Raw genomic sequence first — 27,882 nt, 5'->3', positions numbered from 1 at the left:
ATGTCTGGTGCGCTAAGCTGAAAAAGCATGATGCTCTCTTTGCATGTAATTTCATGACTTTCAGGCACTTTACAGCCATACTTTTTGCTTTTACTTATTTTTCAAGGTTGGATTAAATCCACTCTTTGCAGTAAATTTGAATGCCTATTTTAAGTTGATAAGTTGTGACAGGAGAGTTGTTTGCCCAGTTAATAAGCTGATACCACTCAGAATCAGGTGATCAAAATGATTCAAATGTTAGATTTAATTCTGATATGTGTATAATGTTGAGTTTTACACTCTGTTAAATCATACACAAAGGATTCTGACATGTAGTCTGCTGACAGGCCCAGGATTTATGGTTTGGCCACAGAGAAGGAGGTTTCACTCTGACAGGAAGCAGGGGTAACCAGCAGCATCTGGTCAGTGGCCACTGGAAGGCATGCACACACACACGCACACACAGTCTCCCTCAATGACGAGGATCAATCACAAGTAGACGTTTGACAACAGTGGAGGTTTGAGTTTACTCAAAAGACTTAATCAAGCATCGACCTTTTGTAATGAACTTAATCCTCTAAATGAACCACACGCACCACAGAAACCCCAAATAAAGACCTTGGTCCAGGTTAACCGATGGTTACTGGTCAACAACAGTAAATACAGGAAAACTGTGGCAAAAGAAATAAAATAAAAACAATGTAAAGCAGATGCATTTTGACGTTGAGCCTGTATTGCACAATATCTGCAATATCACACCAAAAAGACACCTGTAACATACAGTATAATCAAAATCAAAGTCATCAAACTAAACTAAACTAGGGAAATGATCAAATCTCAAATCTGTACTCGTGACTAAAATGAAAATGGCTGATTCATGGAGACATTTAACTCAGCTGTTCATCACACATGACCATAATAATGGAAATGAGCAGGAGGCGCAAAGTGATGACGAAGATTTTTGCTGCAAATCAGGAGGCTCTTGTGATGTGTTTTGATATCTTATAACAGCAGAAATATACAGTTTGTATGTTGAAAAGTCAGTGAAATACAGTGATCTGACAGCAAGATCATTTCTTCATACAAAGGCAGAAACATCCAGACTGAATGACAGTAATACAGTGACACATTTTCCTTTTCACTAAAAAACAGTTAACCTTGTGCAATTATTGCTAAAACGATGACATGGCACAAAACAGGAAAACCACTTTTTGTCACACTGTAGATCTTTATGTTCTTTGAGCTTTAAGTTTTTGGTTAAAGCTGTTCTCATGTCATGTGGCAGCTGACTGTCTTGGAGCAACTGTTTGTGATATTTACATCTCTGCTAAGTTTTCAGTGCATTCAAAATTTGCATTGTCTATTTCAATCTATAAACAACATAAAGAAAATAGTACTTCAGCTGTATAACTACTTCATAGAGATGTAATTACACTTTTCCGACACACAGTAGACCTGCAGTATTTCCAAGTGGGAAACATTCAAACTGTGCAATTATCCTCATATAACTCATATGAATACAGCTCCTAGTAGTGTAGTTTTAAGGGCGTGCAGGGTGGGTTAAATACGCTGTGTGCTTGGCCTGGCTCTTGCTGTCTATCAGAAGCAGCTGGTTATTCTTGTGGTGGGAAATCATCTCGTCGAGGGTGCCGAAAATCTGAGAGAGAGCGATAAAGGGAGAGAAGTAATTAAATGAAAAGCCTGATATTCTTCCAGAATCCTGCTCTGTTTGTTTTCTCCTTCTCCTTCCCCTCTCTCTCTCTACAGCCCGCTCCCCTCTGTTGCCCTCACCTCTTCGTTCTTCTTGCCCTCTTTTCCAAGGGCGTAACCTTGTGTCTCCTCCAGGAAGCGGATGGGAATGTTGTACACCTTCTGCTGGTAGAGCACAGCGAGGGTGTATGGCTGGCGGGCGCTCTGGGCTGAGCTGTGTCGGATGAGAAAGGCGCCGTCCTACAACAAGGAAAAAGAGAGGAAAGACAGGAAAATCTCAGCAAAATTGACACAAAGAATAGGAAATAAAAAGGGATGAAGAAAAGTTTGGGAATCTTTGATAAGAGAATGAGGGCCAAAAGAGAATAGGGAAGTAAAAATGAAAGTGAGGGATGAATGTAAAAAGGCTGTACATATTACAGAGTAAGTGGTGGAAATGGGAGGGGGGGATTAGAGGGAATCACCGTCATGGAAACCTGTCTAACTCAGGTTTGGCTTTTACTTGAGTGTCAGCAAAAACATGAACACAAACACTCAGAAAATTTCCCCATTGTCTGTTACACCCTTGCCTTAAGCCCTTGTGTGGTTGGAAATAAAAACAGATTGTGGTTGAAATGACTCTCCCAGCATTAGCTGATTATTATACCATGAAATGAAACATAAAACTGTTTGGTTTACCTTGTTGACCCTCAGTAAGAGGTCCTCAGCTGTCTTTCTGTTGCAATCTCCAGCAAACCATTCTTTGTCCTGTAATAAGACAGACATTTAGCAAAAGTTAACCATCAACTTGTGTTAAGATTTTCTGTGCAGTTGAGTATCGTACCTCATTCCCAGATTGTTTGGTTGCCCTCATACCACCAGAGGAGGCTTAAAACAGATAGAAAACATGTTATATGTCAAGCGCAGGTTTGGGAAATCTGTATTTGGCAACAGCCAGATGGTTTAAATGAAGTAAAGTATGATCCATGTAATGTTTGGATTAGATTAAATGAAGAATCTAAGCAGATTCCAAATGATCACAGTCATCCCTCAGGATTAAAAAAAAACCCTCTCTTTTTGAAAAAAGTGAGCTTACCCATGGGTTTAGTGTCTGCCATAGGAGGATTTGGAGGGCTGGAATAAAGGCAGAAAGGCTAATGTTATACACTGAATTTAATTCTGACGTATGTATGCACTTGCAGATGGGGTCAACTGCAATAACAAGCTGGAAATGAATGTAAATCATTGCAGTTTTAACACTTAAGTTTCAGCTGTCTAACAAACTTTTCCACCCTCTCTGTATTCTTCACCTCTTACCTGGGTTTAGCTTCCTTCAGGTTAGCTGGCAGAGGGGGCTTAACACTGAGAGTTGGTGGAGGGAGTTTGTTAGGAAATGTGGCACGTCTTGCTTCAACTGAAGAAGTAACAGAGACAAGATATGCACTCTTCATCATCATGATAAAAAATGTTTCTTTTGGATGTGGTTTGTACTGATATTTGATCAGTTTTTAATGAGCAAAGAAGATGTGGCCTTTACCTGTTTTTACCTCATTCAAGGAAGGCAAGAGTGAGTTCTAAAAGGGAGGAAATAAAAGTAACTTTTCTAGGTAGGAAATGGAAATACTGAGTAAGAATGAAAATTTCCATTTCTAATTCAGCCTCTATCTTTATGGTCTTACTTTAAATGAGGACAGAGCTTAGCATAAGGAAATGATAAGACTACGCACTGAGATGAATAGACACACTCACAGACTTAGCTCTGGGAACCGGAGGTTTCATCCTGCGGACAGAGAGAATTTTAATTTTCATTGCATGTTTATTACTAGGAATTTTCTGTATAATGCCACTACCATTTCTGCCACTTTTGCATTTTGCTGCAAAAACACAGCAGCATCATTGTCTGATGTGACATGGAGTATGAAGCTATGCAGACAGATTATATCACAGGTTGCTTCAGGTTAGTGCATATTACCATGCTCTGGTTAGGTAGTCGGTTGAAAGCTGCTTTGACCCAGGTTGAAGTGCACTTACATGGGTATGGGAGAAGGTACAAATGATGTCTTGGGAGATGGAGGCATCCTCATTGGTGCACGGGGGGGAGGAGAGCAAGCTAAGGAGCAGGAAGAAAGGAAATTGTAATTTTTATTAGACTTTCCATCATCTGGAAATGAAATATGGTTGTCTTTCACAATATATATTGAAGTATTGAGTTTAAGTAACTGTTGATATCTGATCATCACTCACAGATCAAACTCTTCATGCAAATGTAAGAATTAACATCTCAGAGCTAGTTCTTGTGAAGTGTGATGCAACCTACCAGCTGTAGGCTCTAAATACAGGTCATCATTATCTTCCTGAAACACAAAAAGACAAATTATGTCATATCATGATAATACTTTAGGTCTGTGACTTTCCAACAAAAATGTCAACAGTCACTTCAAACAGATGCCCTGGGCCTGGGCCCAGTAGGTCCATTTAGTAATCCATATGTGATTGGCCCAACTGGCTTGATAGGCAGCTTCATGGCCCGCTCAGTAGTCTAGCCACCATCAATGTGTATCTAGTTCCACTAGTCTTACAAACCACCCCTCTGGTATCAGAAACTTTTCCACACATGTATCATTTGACCTGTCTTACAAAAGAAAAAAAATGAAGTTAGTGACCACAAGTTAAACTTACCTGTTCTTCATTTGGATCCAGATACACATCTGAAATGCAGAAAGAAAATACTAGCAGTGATCTGTGTTGTTGTGGTATCATACAGGCCTCCTGTGGCAGTAAGTGGCTACAGTATGAGAGAGTTAACAGTGCAACACAGGTAACCAGATAACTGTGTTAGTTAGTTAGTTAGTTAGTTAGTTAGTTAGTTAGTTAGTTAGTTAGTAAAAGGAGTAATCCTGAAGTCTTTTAATGATGTTGTAAGTTTCTCCACATTTTAATGATCTATCATTATGTCATTTATATGTAATTTTGTTCTGTCTTTCCAGTTCTGTAATATTGTCTTCTTAGCTACAGTTAGTGAGCTTAATAGGAAAGATTTGAGGTATTCAGAAATGTGTGATTTCTCCAAGCAGTGCAACAGTGGGACACAGAGGAATATTCAAGCAGAGAATCTCAGATAGTTTGCTCATGACCTTCGACCTGAAGTTTCAGACAATTGGGCAAAGCCAGAGGGTGTAGAAATAGTCTTATATTGAGGTGACAAGTTCCTAGTCTTTTAAACTTCTTAATTTTGGCAACATTTTTGGTGCAAAGTGATGATTTCCTTGGTGTTCTTGCAAATCACTTTTTCATTTTTTTCGCTAATGAAGTTGAGTTTCTGAGGCACTCAAGCTACACTAGGTGGCACTCTCCTCTTTGTTTCACAGCTGCAATCTCTGCTTGACTTTCACTAACTACCCAGTTCTGCTTGTATTTATGTATTCCAAACAAACTGCTGTTGCTGCTGGAAGCATTAAACACAATATGTCTGTGTGCCATGTGGGTTTTTCCTGAGAAAGATCTATAAGACAACAGGTGTGCAGCAGCAGCAAATGCAAAGTGGTTTATGGAGTGGGTTTATCAAATGACAGTATTTCTGTAAATAGCACATGACTAATGAAAGCAAATGTTTATTTTATTATATCTGGTTACCATATCACCTGATTAACACATTTACCTTCCTCTCAGTCAACATCATTTCCAGGCTGTTGAATTATTTCTATGAAAGGCTTATTTGTGTTGGTAGAAGTGATTACTGCACCTTCCTCAGTGTTGGGTGCAGGGACTGGAACAGCAGGAGCAGAGCGGACCGGTGGAGGAGGCATCATCTTTCTCCCAGGCTTCTCATTTCTGTCTATCTCGGGTGCTGGGAGGGAGAAGGATGTAGTTATAAGACATTGAAGAAAGAGGTCAAAGTGATGAATAAATGAACAAAATCAGCAAATGCCTTGAGCATCTGTGTAGTTGCAAATGAAAACAGATGAATGACTCACGTTTCTTGATGCTGCAATCATAGTAGAACTCTTCAGCACGTTGTTGAGGTTTCTGGATTACAGAGGTGAGATCATTTAATTAAAACAAATGCAACATCTTGAAACACTTTTGACAGATGCAGAGACACACAGAAACAGACTTCCAGGACACTGAGCTGTTGTTACCAAGGCTTTGCCTGATCTGGGTGGAGGAGCAGCCAGCCTCTGTGGAACAGCAGGATTGGATGTCCTCTCTGCAAAAAGTAGCATCAAGAAACAGAATTTTAGGGAAACGGTTAGGTTTATATTGTTAGAGGTATCTATGCTGAACAGGGCTTTAAACTGTTTATACCCTAACCCTATGTGCAGCAATGACTCAGTGCAGTGCTGTTACCCAGATATACGTTCTCCACCACTTGTCTCTGTGGGACTTTCACAGCCGGACGCTCGCAGGGAGGCGCTTCATACATGTCACCGTCCTCGTCATCCTGCCATTAGAAAATATAAAGTGTTACTATTTTAAAGGTGTATGCATTTGGCATTTTCACAGATAGTCATTACCACATTAATACTGAGACATTAGAATTTTATTTATATGAAACCATAGCTAACAAGACTGGAAGCCTTACGTCTGCAGAAAATCTGCTGGAGTTCAATATACACAACTTAGCTTTGGTTGATGAGTGAGTGAAATGCTAATAGAAAAAATATATTATGATTCAGTTAGATTTGAAAAAAGTAACCCTCCTCAGTAAAGCAAAAGAAAAAATGAAGGGGGCTGGAGACAAGCAACTATAAGGTACCCCCACCCCACACCCCACATACACACACACACACACAAAGAAGTAACACAGGTTATAGGAAATTTGGTAACAATATTATAAGAATGAGATAAAGATGTTTAAAAATGCCTCATGTAGCTCCTTTAATAATATGTAGATATAAACCTGTAAAAGTACAAATTGAGGCGCTCGTTGTCTTTCTACTTACAAACTCATCTTCTGGCCATCCTGCATTAGCATCTGAAAGACAGATTAAAAAAAAAAAGATGGATAATAAGGTCTGTAATCCAGTGAAGAAACAAAGACAGGAGGGATCATTCATTCCAAGGTGAGGTTGAATCTCACCTGTCCTTCTGGGTGGAGCTGGAGGTCCACTGTGTCTGTCAGAAGAGGAGAGGTAAGATGCTGCAGTACCATTTTATTTCATGCATAATACATTAAAAGCAAAACTAATGAGGCTTTGCTAATGGCCACAATACTTACAGGTTCTTCAGTTTTCCAAAGAAGCTCTGAAAAACACAGAAACCTCAGATAAGTATTCAGAGATAACAAAATAAACTTAACTGCATGCCTGGCTAGCAATCATTTACTTTTAGCTATCTATCAGCTTCGTCATCAGACCTGAGTCAATGGTTGCTTTTGGGGGAAGGTCAACATGATGGACAATTGAGCTATATTTACACAAGGTGATTTAGTAAAATAAATAAAAAAACACCTAAAGTGCAAGGGAACACATTATTTTAACATGTAACATTTCGAAGCAGTATATCAACACTTGGTTTAAATGTTTTATAATACTGTAAAACACAGTATGAGTAAGTTGATATGAGGACATCTTAGGCATTTTAATGTATTTAATAGAAATAGAAATAAAAACAGCAATAGACATCAACATACAATGTCTATATGCAGTACTAGTGAAAACGGTTTCTGTAAGTTGTAAACAATATACATATAGTGCGGGTGTTAGTGTAAAGAGTGCTGGAATAAATACTGAATGGTTAATTTAATAGGTTGTTTTATATACTGTACACACAATAGGTGGCTACGGACAGCAAATACAGCCTGCTTAGATCTAGATTTTACATTAAAATAACATTAAAATGCTGCTTATAGGTAATGATAATCTATAATATACTTTGAGAAGTGAGTTTAAAGCTGTTTCTATACATGTCATATTTGAGGTACTTGTACTTTACTACAATTTTCTGCTACTTTATACTTTTACTCCACTACATTTATTTGATAGCTTTAGTTACTAGTTACTTTGCAGATTCAGATTAATACATGGAATACAACATATAATCAATAAATAAATTATGATGTGTTATTATAGGTTAAGATAAAGACATTATTGACCCCCAGGGGGAAATTCACAAGCTAACCAGCAGTATATAATTTAATTAAAATTAGCTCCACCTTTACCAGCTGCAACATTAAAGTGATTAATTATAATCCGATAGAATAACATACATTATTCTGAAATGGGCCATTCTGCGTAATGAGTATTTTTACTTTTGGTACTATATATTTTGATGCTACTGCTTTTGTACTTTTACTTGAGTAAAATTGAATGCATGACTTTTACTTACAGAGGAACAGAGTATATCTACACTGAGGTATTGGTACTTTTACATAAGTACTTCCTCCACCAGTGATTATTCATTCACACACTTCTAATATATGTTAGATATAATAGGAGGGAGTTTCAGTATTCCAACTGTAACTTATTTAGTCTTTGTGAATATTGTCCTCATGAATTTGTATCTCTATAACTTTTGATTGGTGATAGAATTAATTCCCAATCAATGCTGTTTTGAAGCAACGTTATCAGTTAAAAGACAGAAAAGTTCATCTGCAGGGATGTAACTGAGGTTGGCAGGAGGGGACAGAGATAAACATACACCTCAAGTGAAATCAGGAAGTGGAGCAACAGTATCTGTTTTCCCACAGTGCCAGGCGGCCGTAGAGGAAATGTTGATGTAAAGTAAAGTATAATAGACAGACAGAAAGGGAGAGAGGGAGGTACTGCAGAGTTTCTATCTCTCACACACTGGCACGTAAAATGTCAGAAAACAGTTGCTTTACTGTTAACAAATGAGAAGCACGAGAGAGGTGATAAGAAAGGATGAAGAGAACCACATTACTGTTTATTTATGACCTTTTCCTCACTCAGTGATTCCAAAAATATCTGCATTTTAAGATTGGGTCCAGTCACAGCGACAATGTTCTGTTTTGTGTTGACCACAGTGTTGAACTGCTACCTGCTGTAACGTCTCTCTGATAGGACATTTTTAGAAACATCTGTGAAGGGTTGTCAGGAGGCCAACAGGAGGAAAAAGGAAAAAGTCATGTAACCATGAAGTGAAATCTGATGCAAACAAGGACAAGACACACTGGGCATCATTCAAATGTTCCACTATTCAGACAATAGAAATAGTGTATCTGTGTCATCACAAGCAATTATATTAGATATTAATAAAAAATGAACGGTTGTACTATGATTCAGATTTTTTATACTTAACAGAGATATTAAGATACTATTTGTGCTGAATATTAGTTATAAAACTAACTCCACAAGCACATGCCATGAAAGTATTGATTGCTAATACAGTTTTGTTTTCCAATATGTGTTCACACTGTCTGCGCTGCCTTTTCCACACTAGTTTTAGCGTAGTCACACATCACAGACTGGATCTTACCTCAATTTCTTAATGCATGTTTTCAACATGTGAGCATACAGGGAACTCATCATTGTTGGCACTTGACGAGGGGAACTTAAACTCTGTCACATCAGACTAGCAAAAAGGGTCACGCGAGACCATAGAGCCGATTGTGTGTTACCAAAAACCCCATCCGATACTTCTGTAGCTAGATATCACTTATACACACCGATATCCATGTATGGTGTAGATTTAATGTTACCAAAAAGAGAGTGAAAACTACATGAGGAAGCACGTCATGTTCAGACGTATTCTCACTGTGAAATAAAATACAAATATTTCTGTGACTCACTGGAATCTTTGCAAGGACCCCTGAGCCATTTAGTAACATTTGCATAGGACAACAGAATTAAAACTGTACAGAAAGATCACCACCAACATTAAAAGACAAACTCTTCTCAGAATCAGAGAAACAGAGTCTCATACACTCTTTTTTTTAGTTATCCGATAAGTTCATTTTTCCCTGCCTGAAACATTGCAGACTGAACTCCAACACCATCTCTGAGTGAACCACAGTACCTTCCAAACTATTGCATGGTCATGTTTACTGAAAAAGAGTCTGAAATGTATTATGGGAAAGTTATCGCAACACTGGCAAGAAAAGTAACTACATTTCAAATAAGAATACAGTTCAAATCCCTAAACCACTAACTACAAAACTAAAGCTAAATATGAAGCTTGACATGCTATATTCAGTATGTAGAAGTGACACTGTTTGGTCTACCTGAATCAAATAATTTATGTATGTATGTTTCTGCTTGCTTGAATTTTATATATACAAAATATTTAAACCTCCACATTTCAAATAAAACAGATTGTACTTCATCTAAATTTCAGACAAAACTTCAAAATGTGCACAAATCACTTATATCAAACGTGATTCAATTTTGTAATCAAATTCCTAGTAAATTACACTGAAACGTTGACAAGTTCAACAAACTTGTTTGTCTTTTCAGAGAACTTTATTCTATAGTAAAGCACATTACTGATGTCTGTACTGTAGGTGTGTTTACTTTCAGGTTATCTGCAAACACTAATTGTCTGGGTTATTTTTACTGTTTGCCATCACACTCCCACGCAATCACAACTTTTTTTTGCCATGATATATTTTCCCCCATTCAGAAGTCCAGAAGAAAAAAATGCTGAAATAAAAGTAACAACATGGAAAGTTTACAGAGGACTCAGATACTAAAACTGCCATCGACAACACATGGGCACTTCCTTCTCACTCCACCCAAAGTTATCAGAATGTAAACCAAAATATGACAAAAATAAAACTGTACTTTACCATTGTCATAATGTGGGGTCGAGTCTCACAGCTCAAGTCATGAGGAAATGTCTTTGTTTCTGTTCTTGGATGCAAATGGTTTTGAAGACTGAAAGTAAGCGATACAGAGAGAATGTGAAGAGAAGCTCTAACTGATCTCATTTGCATTTCCTACCTGTGTCACACAGACAGCCTCACCTGCTGCTGGGCTGCCTGCCTTTAAATGAGCTGCAGCCACTGCACAGCTCAAACATGGCTCCAAATTTCCCTACTGCAACTTGTTAATGGCCATATAACCAGCTGAATTTGAAATAATTTGCTGTAACCGATAAATAACATCTCCTTTGTATTCCATCTGCCATCAAAAGGGGAAATTAATTATTAACTTTAGATAAGTCGTCATTAAGAAGGAAGACAGCAGTGATACGAGATTAAAAAACACAAAACTGCCTTGGAGATGATATGTCAAAGAGCTTACTGTATTTTACACTTTTAAAACTACGAGAAGTGAGCAATAATAATCCTACAGTATGTGCAGGTGCACTCAAAATTAAACAAACTGCTGCATACACTCAGTTGCCAGTTTATTATGTACACCTAGCTTCAATTCAACAGCACCGCAAACTGCAGCTTCCAAAAGGACCATAAAGTTAAATCAACACCTCTCTAAAAACAGTTTTGACAAAAACTGAACATTATAACCTTGATGAAGGTAGGCTTTATTGCAGGACTGTTGTATCAGACTACATTAGTTTTAACCAGGTGTACCATATAAATTGGTAAGTGAGTGTAGCTTTGAATACCACCCCAATATGTTTGTTTTTTTGGCAACAAGTCACCTCATTATTTATCACTGGATAATGTTCCCTGCCTGCTGAATTACTGGTGAAAATATCAGTGTGGTCAGTCGGACTTACTGCCTCTAAGAAATCATTTGTTTTTGGGGGAAATATCACGATTAGTGAGATCAAATGAGCCTCAACATTACGGACTTCAAGGATTTCTCTTTTACCCCACAAGGGTCAAAAGTACACTACAGTCTGGTATAGTCCAATGCTTACTTTTAAGGAGGACATAAAATTATCATGTAAGACACGCTGCCAGAATATCCAGTTTCATCAGTCATAACCCAAGAATGTGCTTGACAAAACTTCATTTCAGGGGCTGATGAACTGAGCCTTTTTTAAGTAAGTATCATTAGTATTTACCTTAGTGATCCTTAAGCTGTCATGATGTAACAACTTTATCAGTGATTTACTGAAGATGTAGAAATGCCACGACAAGGTCAAACAGCATGAAGCATAAAAAGATTTATTCCAAATATTATTTATTGACAAAGGAGTATGTTGCCAGATTTGGTTGTAATGGCAGTAACAACTAATTATTAAACTACAGTACACATGGTACAAAAGGAGTTTCTCCAAAACAATATAAAATACACATAAATATTAACTTAGTACAAAACATCTAAAACCCAGTCACAGAACAAAGGAGATTAGCTTTGCAGTCAATAAACTGTTAAATATAGAGCAGAAAAGAACAGCCCCTAGACATTTTCAATATAAAATCATTATTCATAGTTACAATATACATGTTATATACATGCTGGGTTCAACCCAGGTCTCCGGTGGAGAAGTGCTCTGGAAATGTGGTGAAATAAAACATAGTGGAGAACAAGTGAGATTTTGCTCTTCCTTTATAGTGACACTTGGAACAGGACACAGGTTTATTGAATGGAGTGAGAGTCTCAGAGTTTCCTGCTTCCACCTGTTCAACTCTATTCCCATCTGCAAGGCAGCAGAGAGCTAAAACTGCAAAAACAAGCAGAATCTGAACCAGCAGATATGTTTTGTGTTTTGGATGAAGGTCTGGAACCCCTCAAACCCCAAAGTAAGCAAATGCAGAACATTTTGCATTAAAACTGGTTAAGCCAACATAAACTCACATCTAGAAGACAAGTCTGTAACAATCTTTGCTTTAAAAAAATGTCAGGCAAAGCAAAAACATTCCTATGTGACTTTCTGCACCGTACAAAGTAAATGCTTGTGTTAAGTGTAGTGTTCTTTTGGATTAAAAGTGCTACCAACCTGAAGTCTACCACTGTGACTTCTTTGTACAAACCAGCATAAAGCCAGCCAGAAAGAGCAGAGGAATACTGCTATTTCATATCCTTTTAGGTTGACTGCCAGAACCTCCAGTTTGGTGGATGCAATGCTGAGAAAACACATGAAAACTTTGTATGCATGAAAAGACAAAAAATATCATTGAGATCAAGATGTCCCAGAAGGAGGAAAACGCATGATTGAGGTCCTTGTTGTGCGCCTCTGTAGGAGTGGTCATGCTGGTTTAAAACCTCCATCAGTTTGGATTTAGAGCAACAGATAAACAAGCTCTGAAAAGAATCACAGTGCTGTGGTTCTCTCTGTCTATCTTCTCAATGATAAACTGCGTTTGCTATTTTACCCACTGTGTTTATGGGTATGGTCATCCAACAACATCTTCGTTACAGTCTTTCTGACTTTAGACCGGGTTTGCTTTAATTTTGTCGTTGATCCAGTTGATGTAATGGGTGACACGGGTGTAGACCCCAGGTTTATCCTTCTGCCCGCAGCCATCGCCCCAGCTGATCACACCCATCAGAGTCATCTTGTCATTGTTTCGACAGACGAGCGGGCCACCAGAGTCTCCCTGTGGATGAAGTTCAAGAAGCAAAATGAAGAGAAAGAAGGGAAAATCGAATGTGATCGAGTAATGTCATCAGCATTGATTTAAAGAGGAGGTTAAAAATGTAAAATGTGTAAAAATGTGGCGTTCTCACCTTGCAGGCATCATCCAGGCCTCGGGTGTCACCTGCACACAGCATGTTGGAGGTAACTGTGCGTCCAGACAGCACATCTGGGACGCAGCGCTCTTTGGGCCACAGGCGAACGTAACCTCGCTTAACGCGCTCGGAGTACTCTGCAGAAACTGTGGAGAGAGTGTTTAAATTAGTACTTCAGCATCTCTGATCCAAAAATAAATCAATTAAAGGTTTGTGGAAAATCTTACACTGCCCTCTGCTGGTCAGTCAAGTAAGTGCCACCAACTTGCTTGTGAGATAAATTTGTCATAATAGTAGCCATGCAAAATTAGATAATGCCATGAATTAGGCAGGATATTTTCTTACATTCTGAGGCTTTTCCATAGCCTGAGATCTCACACTCAGTCCAGTCGGGCAGCACCAGCCCACGTTCAGGCAGACATGCAGGAAGAACCTCTGGAGAGTTTACAGCACAGATGCCAGTGTCTGTCTTCAGCTTCAAGAGAGCTGCAAGTGGAAAGTGACCAGAGGAAAGTCAGGCTAATGCACAGGGAAAATGTGGAATGGAGACTGAGGGATGATTTTATGAAGTTTTAAAAAATCTTTGCTGCCCAGTTAAGGTTCCATATCATCACTGCTGGGGGAAAACATGGTTGCTAAAGTGTCTACTTCAATTCTCATCATTTTCTTTATAGCTAAAATCTGTGCTGTTTTTCTTAGTTTTATGATAATCAGCATTTTGATGATACAAGGTTTTCAGTAACAACAGTAATACATAGAATATTATATGCAAACAACAAAAAAAGAATGAAAAAAATTGTATGATTACTGTCTCTTGAAATCTTCACTCACCAATGTCATTGTCAAATGATTCGTTGTCAAATCCATCATGGATCCAGTACTTCTCAACCTTGAAAATCTGCTCACTGCTGGAATTCTGTTTCCGAAACGTTCTTCCCAAAATCACTTCCAATTTTTCTGCTTTATCACTAAAAAAGAGAGGGAATATGTTTGTCTATTGCATGGCAAACATCTTAAATGATGTATTTTTTTGTGTGTTTGTGTGCATCCTTGAAGGATGTGAGTCATTCTTACTTGTCATCAAAGCAGTGTGCAGCAGACAGGACCCAACAGGAGTCAATGAGGACTCCTCCACATCGGTGAAAGTGTTGTCTGTAACGGGCCTGATAAACATTAATGGCCGCCTGCCACGGCTGCTCTGTGATGTCGCTCTCTCTGCCTCCAAACATGCGGAACGCCGGGCGATTCAGGGTGTTGTCTAAACGCTGGCCACATGTTGCTACAGAGAGGACAGTTTGCAGGAAGATGGTTAAATAACAGTAAAATGACTACACACCAAACGCATCAGAGGAAATTGATTTTCATTGGATGTGAAGATGTCCTACCTCTGTTATTGTTATTAGTGGTGGGAGCACGTGGGCCGAGAGTGGAGATGATAGATGGACGTCTCGCTAAAAAAGAGGCGAAAAGTATGAGCAGTCTGATAGCAAAACTGAACTTGGTTCAACATTGTTGCAACATTAAATCATGCTAATAAGGGAACTCACAGCATTTAGGTATGTCACACAGCTCCCAGGTCAGCTGCATGTTCTTGTAGGTGTGACACCATGGACCCACATCACCGTCTGGGTTCCTATTAGATAAAGGAAGAAGAAATGCAATGAAGTTATTCTGATCTTTCTGTATGCAAAGGAAACCTCGCATGTGTGTTAGTTTTATCATACTGCGTGTGCTGGCATCTCTACCTGCAGAAGCTGTGGCTGCCCAGCCCCAGCTCCAATGCATTAGATCTCCAAGCATTGTTGAGCTTCCTCTTGACAGCATTAGAGTCCCACGGGAGACAGCGAGAGCCGCTCTTAGTGACAGATTTTGTGCCTCTGTATGACTGACCGGAGCCCAGCACACATTCTTGGTACTTATCTGCTCCAAAACACACATGGAGACCAAGAGTTAGAGCAATTCATTGTTTAATTATTACTGTTTCAGCTTATTAGCTTTTTGTAAAGCTGTACCTTCTGGACATTTGGGCAAGGAACATAATTCCCAGACAATCTGAGTGCCTTTATAGATGTAACACCAAGGACTGCTGTCATTGTCAGGGTTCCTGAGGGGGAGAAAGAAAGGCAAGGACAATGAGTAAACAGGCTCGTGGCTCACATAAATGATGACAAAACCAAACAGTTTTAAAATGCACCATCCCAACAATTAGACTGATTGTCACATCATCCAATTGTTAATTTTTGTATCTTTTCTTCTGCCTATTTTCCTGCCAAGTCACTAATTCACTTTGCCAGATCTTCTATTGAGCCACCTTAGCCATAGTGTTTGAGCCTTTTTGCCTGTTTCCTGTCTGTCCTCTGGACATTTGCCAGCTTGTTTATACTCTTTGAACTTAGTTACCTGTTTCAGTTTCTTACCTGTTGCTCCTTAACCCAGTAAACTGTGCTTTTAACCTACCTGCCTTGTCTGTGACTCATGCTTTTGGTAAACTGAGCCGTTACAAAGATGGTATATCAGGTTTTGCCATTCAAAGTAAGACATTCTCACCTTCAGCTATAGTGCCACAGTCCGATCAATCAATTAATTTAATTAAATGCCTGAATACAGTGGCACATCATTTCTGTCGGGTTAATTAGAATTTAACCAGTATGTTTTGGATGATCAGACCCCCTCCTTGATTAAATTGCATGGACACAGTAAATATTTGCAGTTTATTCCTACAGATACTCGAGCACTAAACAGATTCAACTGGTCACATACCTGCAGAAGTTGTGATTGCCCAGTCCAAGACTGCTGGCATCCAATTTTCTAGCTGTGAACCTCCTTCCTCTCAGAGACGTAGCGTTCCAGTTGATGCACTCTGCTCCTGAATGGCTGATACTCCATGTGCCGCGGTACCCTCCACCTTGCCCCACAGCACACTTCTCATTGGTGTCTGTTGGAGAAAGAGGCAAAATTAAACTGGATATAGTGTCACTAATTTATATATGAGACTGATATCACTCTAATAACTGACCTAATTCATTTATTCTGCACAATAAAGCATGTTTATTGGATCTGGAAAAACTTAGGCCATTCAAAATATTTGGACAAATTATTAAAACATTGTTATTAAGACATTAAACTCACAACTTGTGTCCTAATGGCATTTATATTGTATTTTTCCAATTAGTGGTTTAAAACAATGACCAAACATAAACTATGATGATCGTAAATATATTCAGATTTATTGAGTCTGGCCATCGTAACTAATTACACTTTCACTGAAATCACTTGGATTTGACCACTGGGGTTTGCGTAATTATCCCACTTAGAGGGTGGGGAGTCCCTAAAGCCTTAAAAAGTCACCGCAGAAACAAAAACATTTATATCCCAGTATGTCTTTCCATAGTTTATGATCCTTTCTTCTTCTCTCCAAACCACAGGCCCATGACACCTACTGTTTGAGTCACACAGTCAGACTATGACTTTATCTAGAGTCATTAACAAGTTTGTAGAAAGTTTTCATCAGTTTTGTGTCACCGGTCACCCTGTTTATTGTTGCTTTAAAGTAAAACATATGCAAATGCAAATACTGGATATAGTGGAATAGCCAGGGTGTACCTGATGCAGCACAGGAAGACTAAATAAGAAATTAAAGTAGAGCTTAAACAATAAGTCAATTAACTGACATTTTACAGAAAAAAACGTTTAACCGATTTATCGAGAAAAAAGCTTGCAGGTTAATCGATAATAATCGTGCCCAAGATTAAAGAGTTTGTTGATTACTTACTGATCTCACACTGAGTCCCACTGAAGCCTGGAGGACACTGGCAAATGTAGTCTGAAGTGTACACGGCCTCCTTACAGGTTCCTCCGTTATAGCACTGAGACACGTAGCAGTCTGGATGGGGCAGACAGAGAGCTGGTTAGTCAGTTATAAGTCATCCAGTTCTTCAGCAAACAAACAATTTGAATAATCAGAATATGATTGAGTGGTCATGGCCACTTGCGTATATAGAGAGTTTAATTTGTGGGTTTGGCCTTGTGCGTCACATTTGACATCGAAACATTGAGTAGTATGCAAAGGTCTGTGTGCATGGTTCATCCTGACTCTCTAGTTACACACTAGCAAACATCTTCATTGCTTCACTTTTAAAATGTAATGTAATGCCGAGGATTTCTTTCTCAAGCAAAACTTTTAGGTCATCACCAGTTTAGTTTTTCATTTATTATTTCAACATTTCCTAAAGGCTAGCGTTCAGAATAACAGCACCCCACTCGCTCCCAGTGGTATGAGCTCACAGACGGTGCAGTTTGGCAGACTGAAAATGTGGTTGTAATTTGTCTGAGGGAGGGGCAGTCATGCTTCACAGAATTCGTCAATGGGGGTGAAAGTGCGCACAAGGGCTTGTCTGGCAGGAATATTTCAAACAATCTCAGAATAAACTATGCCAACTCAAAAACACAGAAACCCAACAGCTCTTCATTTGGATGCACTGAAATAACAGCAATTTGGACACATGAGCAAGGAAAGCCAACAAAAAAATAATCATCTGAGGTTGTAACAGCAAGTTAGAGGTAAAGGGAAGTTATAATGAAAGAGATGAGGTCAGTAAGGGCAGGCAAGCAGATTGACAGACACATTAACAAACAGAAGATTATATTCTGCTCATTGCGAACTAAAACGCAGACAGAAAGAGACAAGAAAGTAAGACAAGTCAGAAAAGTCAGCCAATCCACATGTGTTTGTGTGTGTATGCATCCATGTCACACTCACTGATGACGGGCACAATGTGACAATGCTCTCGTCCTTTTAATGCACAACGGCAATACTCCACACGCTGTCCCCTCCATCGCAGCCACGTGTCCCCAGAACTACGCACAGCTGACGTCTCACTATCCACACAATATACTGAGAAAACATACACACACACACACAAAGAATAAGTATACAGCCAAGACACAGTAAACGTAATCATTGTCACATGTAAAAGTGGTTACAAACATAAAGGTACAAAACAGAGAGGAACACAAACACATGAACAGTGAGTTAAAAGAATCTGAGAAGGACAATGATGATGATGGCGGTGGTGTTGGTGGTGTTATTAGGGAAGACAAACAGAAGTGTGATGGGGGCTCACAGGAGGTATCAAAGGAAGGTGAAGACTTCTCGACATGAATAATCAAAAGCGTCCGTCTAGCTGGCTGCCTGCCAGGCTCACCTCTGTAAAAACGAGCCCCTCTCTTAGTGCGGAGCAGCTCCACCTGCAATAGAAAAGATATGTTAAACACAGAGTAGCAGTGCATGGGAATCAGTTGCATGGCATTGGTTTCCATCCCAGGCAGCCAGTGCTTTTATTTTCTTCAGGACACTGTGAAAATAAACTTGCAGAGACTTGAAACTTTCTTCACAAGCTGCCTTTAAGTTTTAGTCACTTGTGGGTATACACAGTACAGAAGTGCTCCAACACCCAGGACTTGAGAGTTAGCTGCAGGACAACAGTGTGTTTATGAGCTATATTGTTTCAAAACAACATGAAGAATGAATTAATATTTATTTTGTTTAATTGATTAATGAAGTAGCTTTTTGCATTTAAAATGTTGTGGTTCAGCAGCTGACTCTTAAGTCTCGGATGTTGAACTTTCAGGCAAGCACTTGAGGGCACCACCAGGGAGGCGTTTTCAAACCAGTCAATGCTCAAAACCGCATCACCATGCAACAAAAACACAAAGGCAAAAATACTAAGCAGACTAAATGTTTGCTCAGATGGATTATAAACCACATAATTGAAACATATTAAGATAAGCCCTTGTTAAGTATGCAGGATTTGTAGTTAATGTGCTGAAACATGCAAAATCACTTGTTGGTCCTATCATGACAATGATGTAGTACTCACATTGTCCACTAGGGAGCAGCAGAGAGCAGGCAGGAGCATTAATAGTCCAAGTGTTCTGGTCATGGCTACTCAAGTGGTCTGGAAGTGGAATAGAAATACATATTAGACACAACTGACTTAAGACTAATACAGTTTAGACCGACATATGCAAGCACTTTTACCTACACAAGTTGCGTGTTGAGAAAAGCAAAGACAAAGACAAACCACGATAGGCTAATCATAAGACTGACTGGCCATTAATAAATGACATTAGATTTGCGCAGATCAGTCATAACATTCTTTCATTAAACATTAGTAAGCATTTTTAATAATGTTTCAATTTTTTAGACAAAATAGTATTAAAGGGGGTACAATACGAAATCTGATTCTGGCAAACTGACTGCATGTCACTACAAAGACTGCAAAGTAGTAAATGAGCAATAATTGAAATTGTCAAATAAGTTGTAAATAATCCGAACATTCAGCACTTCTTTCCTGCATCCTTTTTAAAAAATGTGTTCTTTGTATGTCCCCAAACACACTAATATTAACAATCAATACTGACATAACACACACACACACACACAACCAAAATGAAAACATTGGCACCAGTGTAAACCCAGAGAAAACTCCCTTCAATTTCTAACAAAATAAGAGGTTCAGCACAGTAAGGTGAGTGAGTGACTGAGAATGGATCATTGGTGTATCTCTTTTGTCATGAATCTCTCATTAATACTGAGCCAACAATTGCAGGAAAACAAACGACCCTGGTCACCTTCCCCCCACTATACTGTTTCTCTGTTCAGCTTCCTTTCCCCATCCCTATGCCTGCTACTGAGTGAATCCACTGGAGAGGAAAGGGTGGGCAAGGTGGGGAGCTTGTGGGAAATTGGAGGCCATTTATAGTTTCTTGAAGTTGTGTTGACTTTTGACTCAGACAGGAAGTTTTCCCTGCCTGTGCAGGACAGTCTGATAGGAGGATGAGTTCAACAAATGTGTGTGGTATATGTCTTTGTAGTCCTGCTTAAATTCATTTCCCTTTTATCATAATTCATCTATAACTTCCCCACTGGGAATGAACAGGAAGTAGATTATCTTCCCTCTATGCAAAGAATGGGACACTGACCACCATATCAAACAACACAATCTGGACAACCCTGGAGGGATTAAAGGCAGTATGCACAGCAGAAGGTTTCTCCACCATACTGACAGCATTCCTCCTCTAACAGAGCAAAGCAGCAGTTGTAGGAGGATAACATGAGTCAAGATTTTAAAGGGAAGGAGAAGGAAACAGAAGAGGAAGCTGGAGCAAGAAAAAGTAACTAAACTCATATTTCCCTTTTATACTTCCAGAAAAAGATGTCTGATATCAGACTTGTTCCTCTTCTCTGTTATGAAGGAGTCAAAGGAGTAAAGAGGTATAGAGCAAAGCGCCTGTTGCTCCTCAGTCAAGTGTGAGTAAACATGAGTCACAAAAGAAAGAGGGGGTGAGTGGAAGACAGAGTAGAGAGGAAAATGGGAGAGAGAAGAAAAAGAAAGTTGCACACAATGACCTCAATATAAAGAACTTCCAAGATGTTTTAAAAATAACCGTTTAGAAACGTCTTCTACAGACACATGCCTGCAAAGACCCAGACATACTGCAATAACCATGTGCCTCCATGCCTGTACATTTTTATACTCTCCTCTCTGTCGGCTGGTTCTTCACTGACTCACCTTCTGTGGCTGACTGGGCAAATAGAAAACAGCGCTCTGTTATGATATATCAGTGAGATAAAACAGCTACGCTGGCAGCCGCACACACATACACACATACTCTCTCACACACACATTACACAAAGGGCTCAGGAACGTGGAGCTAATTAACAGCCCTACACACAAAGGTTTACTGTTCATTCTGCTCATTGATCATTTGAACAAAGACTCCCTCTCACGATTTGACTTTGAAAACAAGTTTAAAACACAGACACACACATGCATTCGCACACTCACCATTAAGAGGACCCTTGAAAGCTGTCCTTGCCTCAGACAAAAAAAAACCCTATTGACCTGTGCTTTTACCCCCTAACTGAGCCTCTCTGGCAGGGCGACAACAACACACTAGTTTCCTTTTTGTTTCCTTTGTGCAGCTGTTCAGCTCCGTCCAGTCGCCCCTCTCTCCAGCCCTGTCAGCTGAAAACATGTGTTTCCTGCTAAAATACTGCCAATACGGGCCCCGTGCATTTCGGAAACATGCGTACATATCAACTCATGCACACACAAAAACACATACCAACATGCACAGATATCAGATATAAACATATGTGTCCCACCCTTTTTAAAGTCTGTGACGTCTGACATGCAGAGGCCCCGTTTGGGGCGCCATCAAACACTGCTCCTTCAACAATCCCATTTAATGCATACGAACAGACATACAAACACACAAAATAAACATGTCTCATTTACAGGATACAAAGTAAAACTCTTCTTTAGTTTTATGTAGTATATAGTGGAGCTAACTTCCTCGAGGTGATCTACTCTTAGCTGTGGTTTTGTGTTACTTGCGTTTATATGACTTATTAGCTTCAAAAATAGGCGTATTGCGTATTTTCTTTTTCAGGATAACTAGGGCTACTTGAAAATGCAGAAATATTTCATATGAATTTAGGTTTGCCTGGAGAATTTCTGTTACAAAATGCATTTTATAAAAATTCTGAAGGTGTCAAATGTGATCGCTCATTACAGAACAGTAATCAAAATAATCAGTGATATCTGTGAGGATTTGGGTGTAACTGGCAGCGACTATGAGCTTACAACAGCCTCATAAAGAAAACAGGCACAAGGGTCAAAACCTTGAGTTTAAATTGTTTACAAGAGCATCATAACCAATAAATAACATCAGTAACTATTCGGTGAATAGCCTCTTCTCCCATAAAGGAGAGTGGGACACAACCAAACTTTGATGTGCACACGTTGCTTGTATCGCCATAACAACACGTCAGGTGGGGTTAGGACCAATAACGATTTCTGATTTTGCTCATAATGACCAGAGCTATTGATATGTTGACTGATAGCGAGATACAGCAATCGGTTCATGAGCAAGCCTCTCTTAAAAAGTAAGCGGGACACCAGCGGCGTCCCACTGGCACTGATGGGGTTAAGGTATTCTGTCTGTTACACCCAATCAGTTAATAGTTCAAACATGTACAGCCTGCAGCCTGAGCTGAGAGTGGTTCCCCTAGTAGGTCAAATATGAATGGAAGAAATTAAAACATCTTTGCAAACATCTGCAGACTGTGAGTCAGCAGCAGCTTCATAACAGCAGATTTAAAATGCACCACTTTGGGAAAGCAAACACATGCAAGAGATGACACACACACAAAAACACACACACACACACACACACACAGTTTATGCCCAAAACTGAAAGTTTTCCGTCATTGTTAATTTCCTATTTGTGTGCAGCTTCAGTATATTTAATGGAACTGGTCTTAAGTGCTGACCACAGGCTTTTCATCTTAGCGGTGAGTTCACCGGACCATTAGCAAGGATATGTAATGATGATGGTGCGCTGATGTTGTAAAGGTCGGAGGTGAGACATTCTTGTCTGCCAGTAAGGCCAACAAATGTCAAAGTCTAAAACGGTGAGAATGGTTAGACGTGCAGGGAACATAGTTGCCTGTGAAGTTCAAATTATGGTTCACTGTGCCCTTTAAAGCACCTCTTAGGTTACTTTTCCTGTCTCTCTTCTATGCAATGTCAGAATTGATACTTAATAAAGTACTTAGCGTGGGTGGACTACCCATACTGGCATCCAGGGGAGGAAGTGGCAGAGGAAACACCTTTACAGTGAGCATTGTAGCACTTTTATAGTCGTTTGGCACTGAAGCTAGTTTCTTAACAATATTTCTTAGAGAGCTCAACATTTGTGGGATTGGATTGTAAACACTATTCCCATTCTTTTGTCATAGCAGGCTGGCAGCGTCAGTTTCCGGTAGCAAATCTTACAACACATTTTTGAACTGGTTTGACCTGCTGGGATCCCTAAACCTGCATTCAACCTTTACAATAGCTTCAGTTTAGTCATTGTTCCTTCAGTTAAAAAGTTTGCATGTGTGTAGTATGCTTGCTGATGAAGTGTTTTGGCATGTAATGTCATGTCGGTTAGCTACTTAGCGGGCATTATGCATTCTTTACTCGAGGGGGTTCAGTCAAGCTTCAATAAACCAGCTGTGATCCGTCTCTGTAAAGTCCCCAAGAACAGAGGGCTGTATTGTTGCCTTACAGCTTCCCTCTGTGCACAGTATGAAGCCTTGACTCCTTATCAGAAAGAAACACAGACTCATAAAGCCAGAAGAGACAGGAAGAAAGAAAAGGTGTTGACATTAGAAATGAGAATAAACCTGAGGAGATAATGTAGCATGAGACAGCTTCATGGAAGGAGATGAAAGGATGGAGAGAGCAGAGAGATGAGGGAGAAAGGAGAAGAGATGAAATTAAATCCCGGAGGTCAGCAGAAAGACAGTGAGTAGTCCTGAGTCACCCCAGTTTCCAGGACTGCACAGAGACAGACGGAGGCATTGATGGGATTTATAACCAGTATCAAGCTCATTAGATGAAGATACAATTAAAAAATGTAGTCAGATAGGAAGAGTAGAGATGTGAAACAGGGTTTTTGTCCAGATTCAAGTGAAAGCCGCCGCTCAGTATTGAATTATTTGCTCTTGAGGGATTCAGCGACACCTTCTGGCCAATGTTCCCACAGTCTGATCCAGCACTACTACTCTGAACTACCCAACTCACTGATCCTGTGACTCACAAACATTTGCAGGGAATGCAGATAATGGAAACAAACTCTACTTTGCAAACTTCACATGCAACAGTACAGAGTATCAGTGGGATGGAGAGCATGAGCGCTGACAGATAATGGGGAGGAAAAGCGCCAACACTGACTCAAATCCAACTAATTAGCCTGATAAGATTCTGCATGTCAGTGATCCTGTGCAGAGCACAATATCACCACATTCTTGAAACATTTGTAACATTGTGATTTTTGTGTTGCAAAAAGATCTGAAGTGACCTTGATGACACAGATTACTGATTTTACTTTCTGAGAAAAGTTTGGGGTATGAAGAGTGAGTGAGTGTGTGATGCTGTGAGGGAATTTGTAAACAGGTGGATGTGGATGGAGAGCGGTCAGTAAAAACCTGCTGAAGTCAGAGTGAGAAAGTGTTTGGATGCCAAATGAATGAGCAAACACAAGGTAATCCAAATCCCTACACAGTTAATGTGAAACCAGACAAATTAATATCACCATAATCACAAACTGTGTCACCTTGAATCAAGTGTTAATTACACTGAGTTGCAGGTTACTATACAATGTGGTAGCACTAATGTTTTAAATGTATATTCCCTACTGTTTCTTTTTACTTATTTTTTGCTAATTAGCATTTAATAAAATGGGGGAACTGTGTGTCAAGATAACTCATCATATAAGATTGTACTGTAAAACTTTATACAATACTACTGAATATTGCCCAGCCACACTAATTGGTCAAATCAACTTAAAGAGTACTGGTTAAAATATTTTAATTACTTTTCATCAAATGCAAATTGGACAATCAAATATTTAATGTGTTTCCCCTTGACACGTCAAATAACAGCCATGCAAAACGACTCCGAATGAAACACAATGAGAACTTGAGTTGTTACATTAGCAGAAAACAGCCCGATGCATAATCTCTATAGATCTGTAAAACAAATGTGAAAATCTCTCTTACCAAGTTAAAACTCGCTAACTTCTCAGTGTCTCTGCAGGAGTAGTGTGAGTGTCCTTGGGATTTGCAGCTCGGATTGAGATGGTCATTCCTCTGTTCCCAGTTTTTATCGGAGCGCTCCGGTCCTGCCGGTGTGTGAAGGGGGGAGGGCTGCTGTGACCTCAGCGGGAAGCGTGGCGGGCCGGGCGGATGATGAGGCTGCTGGGCGGTGCCGATACTGACGGGACTGCCCCAACTGCTCCGGGTCGGTTAACAGGGCACACACTTGACTGGAAAATATCTATTCTGAGGTGTTTTATCTTTAGCTATCATTTCCTCCAGCGTGCTTCTCTGTGACACTAATGTAATAAAACCTTATAATAATCTATATATAATTAATAAAATAAGTTTGTAAGGATTTTAAACGTCAGTGTTATATAATGTTACTTTGACCTATTTTTCGAGATATTTTGTTCAAACAACCCACCAAGTATCTAAAAAATAGAAATATACTATTATATTTAAATGTATTTATTTAAATATAAATAAACTATCCTTAACAGGAGAATGTGTTCCTTTGTGTTTATTCTTTGGTACAATAAACATTTGTGTGAAGCATAATGTTGATATATATTATTGATTATTGTTGTTAGACAAGATAAGATCAACTTCATTCATCCCACACAGGTAAAAATCTAAGTGTCAAAAAGCAAATGGAAGTACAAAAGTAACAGATGCCTATTATGGGTAAGGGAAGTAACCTAAAACTAGAACATTAGATTATGATCATCTACTATATACTACAAGAAGCACAAAAAAACAAAAACAAAGGTAGGCCTACTATATACAGTGTAATACACTACATCTAGCCTACACCATACATACAGTAAATGGTACCTGTCAAAGGTGTATTCATTTGGAGGTGATTTACTTCAGTCTAGCTGTTTCAAACTAATCTAAAACTACTTGAGTTTTTAAACTGACTGATGAGTGTAGAGTGACATAAAACTGGCATACTATGGATTTTTCATACCATCATGTGATGGGCTGTGGGTGACATTATATCTGTGCCAGGAACCAGCTGGCACCAGGAGCCATTTGTTACAGCCACTATCCTCTTTATTCAACCCATCCCTTCCTCAGGAAATCACTTAGCCTCAATAGCTCAAGAATCTTTTCTTAGTACCAACAGTGATTTTATTTGAATTGGATAATTCATGTTCATTGTTTTTACAGTCTGTTAACTCCACAAATAAATAGCTGAGAACATGGTACTCGAGGATAATGGGCAGGGGTAGTTCGTTCGGCGTCTGTCCTCTTTGTTTCCATCTGTGTTAGATTAGAGCGCACTCCCACTACTTCATGAGGAAGATCACACATAAACACACACACACACATTGGGTAGTGAAGCTTGCTTCACTACTACTCAGAAATGTAATGGCTCAAGGTGAAAGTTATCCTGTAAATCAGGTTCCTCTAACACAACCAGGAGTCTTATCTCTTTGAGTCATGTTCTATTCCTTTATTACAGAATATCAAATTCATTAAACACAACTGATCATTTACTGCACGCCTCCTCCCTTGTGTTGAGTGATTTAAAAAGTCAATTATCAATTATTATAAATTTCACTTATCTATAATTTGACTGCCCGTTATTTACATTATGCAACGAATGGCAATGAAAGGCATTTGTAAATTCTGTGGCAGTATTACAGAAATTTGGGAAACCACAGTTTTAAACATTTTAGTTTTTTGTCTTAATATGTGGGTGAATGTTTTCATGATTTCCTGGACGCAGACTCTCCAAATCCTTCAACAAAGTAAAGTGCCACGTATAATGAATGTACAACAATCTGTCTTGGTGAAGTTTGAGCAGAAACACAACTCAGAGTTTCCTATCTGATATGACAATAAAACCTACATATATGACATATTGCATATATTTTACATAAAAGCAATATACCAGTATATCACAGTAAATAAATAATTAAAAATACGAGCTGAACACACTTCGAATAAATGCAACTGTGAAACTGTGAAAATGGTAGTGGACAAATTCAGCAATAGGGATTACAAATCAGAAAACAATGAGATACTATAAACAAGAGTTACACCAAAGTATTGTAAAAATGAATTAGTACAAGACGATTGTGATTGGTTTAAAGAAATACAAACAAGCCAGAGCATTTTTTCCCCTATACCAGAATAATAATGGGTTCAGCCAGACCTTTCTTCAGCGCTGGCACAGCGCTAAAAGGAAGTGTGGAGACAGGTCTGGCTATGCAAGACTAGTCCAAAGGTAACAAAATCCTCTTACCTGCACCTCAGCTCACCAGTTAACATGTTAGCCTACATATCGTTTGTTTCATCCGTACAAAAACTGCAGCGTAGAGCCAAATAACCTTCCATCAAACCAGAAAAACAGTTTTACATTTTTAAGGTTAATTGCTGGCTAACCACTGTTTCCAGTCTTTATGCTGAGCTAAGCAAATAAGCGTATTTGGCAAAATGTCGAACTATTGCTTTAGCAATCACTTAGATTTTTGGGTAACACTTTGTTTTGATAGTCCGCCTACAGATAGCTTGTATAGTAGTTGTAACATTTCAACTGTTTTGCTTTGTCTGTAGATGTTTAACAGATTTTTAGTAGCGTATGTGTGACAATTCATGAACATACCGTAACAAGATGTTTTTTGTGCCTAAATCTAACCAAACCTAGAAAACAACAACAAGGGAATACGGGGAGTATATAAAAGATGTCTATCAATATTTGGTCACAGAGCTGACAAAATGGTGGCTATATGTAGCAGTGTCAGTAAAAGCTAGGGTAGGTAATGTATTTCAGAAACATTTTTGTTATATTTTTTGAAATTCTCTTTACATCCTGACAGCAATCAGATCAAATGCCCTGGGGGGAAAAATGAAAAACAAAATTCAGTATCACAGCCTGTAATAAGCCCATCCAATCAGGTGCACTCATTGTGCATGAAAATGTGTTTTGGGGGAGTGGCTTGTGAGGGAGGGGGTGGGATTTTTTTTCAGGTGGATATTTTTAAAATCTAGGTGTCTCTTGCT

General features: G+C 39.1%; 2 protein-coding genes across 8 annotated transcripts; both read right to left on the bottom strand.

Moving 5' to 3' along the window:
• Positions 1-487: 487 nt before the first annotated feature.
• Positions 488-11,016, bottom strand: si:dkeyp-117b11.1 (SH2 domain-containing protein 6). 2 transcript variants are annotated; one of them, XM_044195095.1, is made up of 20 exons: positions 10,592-11,016; positions 10,415-10,502; positions 6,887-6,912; positions 6,749-6,783; positions 6,612-6,643; positions 6,016-6,109; positions 5,808-5,875; positions 5,643-5,694; positions 5,411-5,515; positions 4,348-4,376; positions 3,986-4,022; positions 3,700-3,778; positions 3,418-3,448; positions 3,206-3,242; positions 2,986-3,082; positions 2,765-2,802; positions 2,513-2,556; positions 2,368-2,436; positions 1,771-1,929; positions 488-1,636 (listed from the first exon to the last, which is right to left on the bottom strand). In XM_044195095.1, the coding sequence occupies exons 1-20, from the start codon at positions 10,645-10,647 to the stop codon at positions 1,520-1,522; spliced, it is 1,293 nt and encodes a 430-aa protein (XP_044051030.1). In that variant the 5' UTR covers positions 10,648-11,016; the 3' UTR covers positions 488-1,519. The 2 variants fall into 2 exon arrangements, with proteins under 2 accessions (XP_044051030.1, XP_044051029.1); XM_044195094.1 differs by lacking the exon at positions 10,592-11,016 and having other exon boundaries at positions 10,415-10,583.
• A 672-nt stretch (positions 11,017-11,688) lies between these two features.
• plat (plasminogen activator, tissue) lies at positions 11,689-24,988 on the bottom strand. Of its 6 annotated transcripts, none has more exons than XM_044195087.1 (15): positions 24,832-24,988; positions 19,094-19,171; positions 18,338-18,461; positions 17,974-18,108; positions 16,987-17,097; positions 15,975-16,149; positions 15,227-15,318; positions 14,960-15,134; positions 14,762-14,847; positions 14,600-14,665; positions 14,289-14,493; positions 14,046-14,182; positions 13,560-13,700; positions 13,212-13,360; positions 11,689-13,081 (listed from the first exon to the last, which is right to left on the bottom strand). In XM_044195087.1, exons 2-15 carry the CDS (start codon positions 19,154-19,156, stop codon positions 12,914-12,916), a joined length of 1,827 nt encoding a protein of 608 aa, XP_044051022.1. In that variant the 5' UTR covers positions 19,157-19,171; positions 24,832-24,988; the 3' UTR covers positions 11,689-12,913. The 6 variants fall into 6 exon arrangements, with proteins under 6 accessions (XP_044051022.1, XP_044051024.1, XP_044051023.1 ...); XM_044195089.1 differs by having other exon boundaries at positions 18,419-18,461; positions 24,832-24,987; XM_044195088.1 differs by lacking the exon at positions 24,832-24,988 and adding an exon at positions 21,065-21,326.
• Positions 24,989-27,882: the final 2,894 nt, after the last annotated feature.

This window comes from Siniperca chuatsi, linkage group LG5, assembly GCF_020085105.1.
Source record: "Siniperca chuatsi isolate FFG_IHB_CAS linkage group LG5, ASM2008510v1, whole genome shotgun sequence".
Taxonomy (NCBI): domain Eukaryota; kingdom Metazoa; phylum Chordata; class Actinopteri; order Centrarchiformes; family Sinipercidae; genus Siniperca; species Siniperca chuatsi.
The sequence above is the reverse complement of the archived record's forward strand: the minus strand, read 5'-3'. Positions and strand labels throughout refer to the sequence as shown.